The sequence below is a fragment of the Boleophthalmus pectinirostris genome, unplaced genomic scaffold (assembly GCF_026225935.1).
Source record: "Boleophthalmus pectinirostris isolate CB_2022bp ecotype Guang Dong unplaced genomic scaffold, ASM2622593v1 HiC_scaffold_22, whole genome shotgun sequence".
Lineage (NCBI taxonomy): Eukaryota > Metazoa > Chordata > Actinopteri > Gobiiformes > Gobiidae > Boleophthalmus > Boleophthalmus pectinirostris.
Window position 1 is genome coordinate 41,749,795 of NW_026571190.1, and position 6,765 is coordinate 41,756,559.

The window sequence follows — 6,765 nt, forward strand, 5'->3', positions numbered from 1 at the left end:
ATAAAAATCTACTGACACTTTTATCTGCTTTAAATGAAAGAAAAACAAATGTAAAAGTAAAAAATATTAGTTTTTATTTAAAATGTTTATACACGATATACAAAGTTTATGATTCGGCAGCTTTAAAAATATGACATTTCCTTCTAAAATGTGGAGGCAGAAGACAAATAATCACATGTAAATAGAGTTGTTTTGGAGAAATGCTACTTTTTTTTGGTTAAATCTGTATATATAAATAAATATAATCTAATAGTCAGTTTTTTTTAAATGTACGTGTGTAAATCCATATATACACTCTGTTCTAATGTGGCATTTCTCCAAAACAATTATCATTTATAATAAACTAAACTTGATCCTTCAAACATGTTTCTGAACTTCTGTCGTTTATTCTGTAGAAAATTCACTTTTGCGAAACTTCAACACGACATTTAAAAGAAAAGATTCACCGTTTTTTTTTGGTTTTTTGTCAGTATCGTTCGCTTCAAACAACAATAATCATCATCATCACATATTTTCTTTCACCTTTGACTTAAATGTGGAGCAGGTCGGACCGGTTCAGACCAGAACCGACCGGACGCATTGTCAAAACATTTAAGGCGTTTGTTTTACCGAGTGGAAAGTCCAAGGTGCAGCCGCAAAACAAAAGAAATAAATGAGGAAACGGGCGGAGCTTGAACTGATACAATCTGCTGCTAAAGCCACAGTCTGGAGCTTTTCACACACACAAAAAAACAGACAAATAAAATCATGTTTTGTTTTATTGCACTGAAAACACGTGAGCGACTCGAGAATGTTGGTGCCGCCTCCCGCAAAAAGTTACACACTTTAAAAAGTTGACGTTCACGGTTCGTATTTCAAAACTGGCACAAAGTTCAGCATTTGTTTAGTATTTTTATAAAAACGAGTGCATTTGTGGAGATCAGGTTCAACGTTCAATCTTATAAAAAATACGACAACATTTAAATAAAACTCAATATATATATAAAAATAGAACAGTGATAAATAATTGCACCACCTGGACCCTGAGAGAGACGAACTCACTAGTGTTCAGACTAGGGATGGGCAGGATTAATCGATTAATCGATAATTGATCATTAAGAATTTCATCGATATGTTTCTGTGTCCAGTGGAAAAAGTTTTTCCAGGTGAGAGTCGCTCAATGTGGATGACGAGGCCCCGCCCCCCTCCCCCCGTACGCTGTCCTGGTTTTGACAAACACAAATCTGGTCACACTGACCTGTATTCACCTGAGTCATGTCTTTTAATCCAACACAAGTTGAACCACATCAGCGACACAAGAGCTGGAGTTTTATCTTCACTTAGTTTATGTAAATTAGTGATGTGGTTTTAAGTTTTGTTTCTGTGAGATTTGAACAAAACTGAATTAAACACATTATAATGTCAAACAGCTGATGTGGATCTAGAGTCGTTATGTTTATATGTCGTAAAGTTGAATTTATTTATGCAGATTAGTGCAGATAGTAATAATAATGATGATCATTTTAATATAAAAACCTTAATGATTCATCGATAATCGATCGTTAATTCTCCCGACAATCGATTAAGAAAATTGAATCGAATGCCCGTCTCTAGTTCAGATCCTCAAGAAAAACACTAGACCTGGTTTAGACCCGCTTCAGATCCATCTGAGACCTGGTTTAGACTTAGTCACATTTCAGTTTGTGTTATAAACGCGTAAAAGCCCTGACTGAGTAAATAAACTTATAAATGATTTTGGCACAGGTTCTTTTCCAGGACCATCGTCCATGGTTCATGTTGACTTAGTCCTGGTTTAGTCCTGGTTTAGTCCTGGTTTAGTCCGGTCTGTTAGCTGCTATATCCACTCACCACGTCTTTAGATGTTGTAGTCCTTGGTTTAGACCCCTATTTAGACCTGGTTTAGTCCTTTAGACCTGGTTTAGTCCTTTAGACCTGGTTTAGTCCTGGTTTAGACCTGGTTTAGTCCTTTAGTCAGCCCATGTATCCTTCGACCACGTCTCCGTCCAGGTCCATGTTTACGTTGTGAGTTCTCCTCTCGTAGTTTGTGGCTGGTATTTCATCAGAGTCGAGTGAGTTTATGGACACGGTCTCGGTCTTGGTGGACTCCCCGGACTCGTCCTGATAGTCCCGGTACCAGGCCGAGTCTTTTCGGACGTCCTCGGTCCGGATCAAAACCTGGTGTTCGGTCTGGACGTCCTCGGACTCTGGACTTTCGGGGTCGTGGAGCTTCGGTCCTGGTTTAGACCCGGAGATGTGGACTGAACTGTAAACCGTCTCAGCTGAAGGAAACAGGACTTTTTGGTTTGATGGATTTGGAACCTGTTCAAAAAACAGAAACAAAAGATCAAATGTTCCGCCGTTTCCTGATCTGATCTGTGTCCTAATGTTTCCTCATCAAAAATCTGAGTTTTATTTATTCACACCAAAGGAGAAATTTATTTTGTCGACTGGACAAAAGTTTATTTTGGTCGAAAACGTTTCACAAACCGTCTCTAGAATCATTTGGATAATTTATGCCAAACTCGACTGAACTAAAGGTAAAAAGAGCTTCAAGTTACTACCACCTCATGACATCACAAGGTGGAACAGAGCGTTTTGATCTTTGGAAATGTTAATAAAAATAATAAAAATAAAGTGTTACTCAAACGTGTGATTAAAATAAAACACCTGCAGGTTTGTTTTTAACATTTTAACATGACTTCACTCTCACATGAGTCTGACGTTTGTCTCTGAATTGAGTTTTACATTTTATTAAATAAAAAGATCAGAAAAACACCGATCGTCTTGATGATGATTTGAATCTGATCGATCAAAGTGGAACGAATTCAACAATCAGAGTTTAGAGAAAAGCACAGACTCGTTTTTACAAACTCAACAGTCGCTACAGCCTCGAGTTCGTCTGTCGGCGCGTCATGTTTCTTTGTTTTGGTTCATTTGCCTTTAGCTCCGCCCACACAGCAGTGCTGCTCTGTGATTGGTTCGTCTGTTATCTGCACAGCGAGTTCGCTCAAAGACACAGTCTCCTGACTTTTCACAAATATCGTGAGACTCCATCTCGCTGCGAGGACACGAGTCCATTCTGTGTCCTTCTGTGTCGTTTATTAGAATATTTCAAGTCCTGTTTTCTCTGTCGTGTTTAAAGAAAAAGCCACAGAGTCTGGGAGGGCATCTGACACACACCACTGAGTCACGGTCGAGTCCCGGTCGATCAGGTTCTCCCTCTCTCTTACTCTACTCTCTATCTCTCCTCTCCTCCTCTCGGTCGAGTCCCGGTCGAGTCCCGGTCGAGTCCCGGTCGAGTCCTGGTCGAGTCCTGGTCGAGTCCCGGTCGAGTCCCGGTCTCCTCTTGGTCGAGTCCGGTCGAGTCCGGTCGAGTCCCGGTCTCCTCTTGTCGAGTCCCGGTCGAGTCCCGGTCTCCTCTTGGTCGAGTCCCGGTCGAGTCCCGGTCTCCTCTTGGTCGAGTCCCGGTCGAGTCCCGGTCTCCTCTCGGTCGAGTCCCGGTCTAGACTCACCAGCGCTTGTGGAGTTGGAGTCTTTGGAAAAACCCAGGCTTTCACTTTACAGATCGCTGTCGCCAAGGAAACGATCACAACGACCAGGACGACGACGGAGAGGACGGCGACGAGCCAGAGCGCCGCCGCTACTGCACCACACGACAAACAAACAAACAATAAACAACAAACAAACAAACAAACAATAAACAAACAACAAACAAACAAACAATAAACAACAAACAAACGACAAACAAACAATAAACAAAAACGACAACAAACAAAAACAACAAACAACAATAAACAACAACAAACAAACAAACAAACGACAAACAAACAAACGACAAACAAACAAACAAACAAACAAACGACAAACAAACAAACGACAAACAAAGAAACAAGACAAAGATGTAGATTAGGAGTTGTATTTTGATACTTCACAGTGACACCACGCTGGGGGTGTTCTACATGTAACTCTATGGTGGTATGTTCAGCAGTTACCATGGTGACAGTGTTGGTGTAAATCGTTTGGATTAACAGGACAGAACTGAGTTTACAGATGTGACCCGGTTTATGGTTCAAATCTCATTTCTGGGCCACAAGAAACAAAAACGTTCAGGCTTTTTTCTGTCGGGACAAAGAAAAGATCTGCTTTTATTTTTGTGTCTGTCCTTTGAAAACACCAGAGTTTGTGATTTATTTAATGTTTTGTCAATTCACATTCACTTCAAATTATAAATCTGCAGTTACGTCCCGACAGTTTCTCTTTAAGTTACTCGAGTAGAAAGTCATTGGTGATTTCTCGTACTTGAGTTTCTCTCTTCTCTACACACCTCTGCTTTAATAAAACATTATTTATGGAAAGTCTGTGGGAAAATGAATGAGCCTTGTGAAACCTGATGAAGTAGCAGAGACTGACCAGAGGGGGCAGTAGCGCAGACGGGCCCCGTGTGCCGCACTTCGATCTTTTCGTTTCCTTTTATGATGAGTCCAGTCAGGTTCACACAAGAGTCCCAGTCGTCAGGAAAATCCAAGTAGTGTTTACAATCCTTCTCCTCACATTTATCTCTGACCTCATCTCTCTGCAGAAGCACAAGAGGAAATTAGGAGCATAAATAAAACTGAAAAGAGGCTCGATTTCTAGATTTCTGATGCCCCTGCACCACCTGAGGTTAAACAGTTTCTTTTTTTTTTGTAATTCTTTATTTTTCTTTTTTAATGTTGTATGAAAAGACAAATACAATACAACCTGCAGGTGCCTTGATGTCCACAAAGCATGGATTAATTAAAAGATTTTTTTTTTATATATATAATTTTTTTTAATATATATATTATATATATACAGTATATATACAGTATATATATATATATATATGTATATATATATATATATATATATATATATATATATATATATATATATATGTATATATATATATATATATATATATAAATATAAATATAATGAACAATAATTTTTACAGCCACTTACAAGAAAAACAAAGTAATGGGTCAAACAAAGTCTGATTTCACAGTATTTATATAATCAATCCACCGTTTCCATTTGCTTTCAAATTTGTCTTGTTGCAGTCTCATGCTAAAAGTAATTCTCTCCATCTTAAAAATATCATAAATAATCTCAAACCGTTCATCCAGTGTTGGTATTTGTGGATTAAGCCATTTCCTGGTTATAGTTTTCTTAGCAGCTGCACTCAAAATGTGGAACAGGTATTTAGGTTTATACGTCACATTTTCACCCATCAGGAAACCCAAGTACATTGTTTCAAATCGAAACGGTCAATACAGAACAGTTACTAATGATTTGTGAATTTTTCTCCAAAATGGAACAATATGAGGCCTCCAGTTCACCGCGTCTCCAACAGTTTGATGATTTGGTGTAGTGTCTTTCCTGGACTGGTGTTTTAAAGAACCTCACCAAATTCTTCCAACAAAACTCTCTCCAAATAATTGAGTTAGAAGTTTTCCATTGTATCTCGCAGACGTCTTCCCAATCCTGATCAGATATAGTTAGACGTCCCTCCTTTTCCCAGTTTTGTTTCGCATGGTGTAGTATTCCTTTTGTTTGTTGCAGTCCTCTGTATAGTCTTGAAATTATCTTTTGGTCATTATTAAAGTTTATGCCTCCACAAACACCTTAATCAGAAGATTATTTAAAATATTTTTCTTTGGTAGTCTTCAATAATTTTTCAATGAAATCTCTAATTTGGAGGAATCTAAAAAAATCACTGTTATTTAAACCAGTTGCCCTGTATTCTCCCTTGATGTATAAGAGTACAGTTAACCACTCTTTAAACCTTACATCCAATTTGTTAGGTGTGAAATCTTTATCATATCCGCACCATCTCAACATTACTACTGCACCTTTTAAATTGTTTTGTTGTATATTACCTTATTCCACAGTCTGAGAGACAAGGCGATAAATGGGTTTTCCAAGTTATTTAATTGGTCCTGTCTAACTTTTTCCCCAATAAGTTCCTGAATTGGATATTCACTGGTTGTTGCCTCCTCGATGATTTTCCATCTAACAAAATATTGTGGATTACATAGACACACCAATGATTTCAATTGTGCAGCCACACAGTAATCTTTTAAACAAGGGAGTGCCACACCCCCTCTACTCCTGGGTAGCTGCAAATTCTGATATTTGATTCTTGGTCTTTTGCCCTGATGTATCTTGAAATAAGTCTGTCCCATTCCTGGAACTGTTGATCTGATAATTCTATGGGAAGGGATTGAAATAGGTAGAGGAGTCGGGGTAGAATATTCATTTGAACTGATTGGATTCTCGATCCAAAACCAAGGAGGGGAATCACACTCCACCTCTGTACATCATCTTTAATTGCCTGGTTTAATGGTACAAAATGATCAGAATACAAGTTTAACAAATTTTTGGAAATTTTTACTCCCAGGTATTTGAGGTAAAACAGTTTCACGTTTGGTATTTGTACCATGATTTTATTTTAGGTTATGAAATAAAAGTGGACACACAGGAGCCTGAGCGTTACAGGTCACACAGTTTAGGCTGTGGACCCCAACTCCTCCAGATGAACTGGACTCTCCATCCTCCATCCTCCATCCTCCATCCTCCATCCTCCATCCTCCATCCTCCAGTCTCTGATCTGAACCCGAGGGATGTCGGCTATCGTTACTCAACTCCTGTTCCGTTACTCGACTCGCGTCCGGGCTGCTCGAACTTTATTTGACTGGCGTTCGGTTCGATTTTCAGATTTCTAAGCTGGTCGGTTTGTTCGAG

The 6,765-nt window shown here is 38.9% G+C and overlaps 1 protein-coding gene across 3 annotated transcripts in view; it reads right to left on the reverse strand.

The window, feature by feature from the left end:
* Positions 1-51: 51 nt before the first annotated feature.
* The window catches only part of LOC110172795 (interferon gamma receptor 1-like), a 15,148-nt gene continuing 8,434 nt past the window's right edge, over positions 52-6,765 (reverse strand). The window contains exons 5-8 of one of the 3 annotated variants that reach the window (XM_055158678.1): positions 4,411-4,573; positions 3,513-3,643; positions 1,933-2,319; positions 52-1,894 (exon numbers count right to left, since the gene is read on the reverse strand). In XM_055158678.1, the coding sequence (XP_055014653.1) occupies positions 1,972-2,319; positions 3,513-3,643; positions 4,411-4,573 (642 nt within the window). In that variant the 3' untranslated portion in view covers positions 52-1,894; positions 1,933-1,971. Of the gene's footprint in view, positions 2,320-3,512; positions 3,644-4,410; positions 4,574-6,765 lie in introns of all 3 variants that reach the window. The other 2 variants (XM_055158679.1, XM_055158677.1) reach the window with 2 other exon arrangements.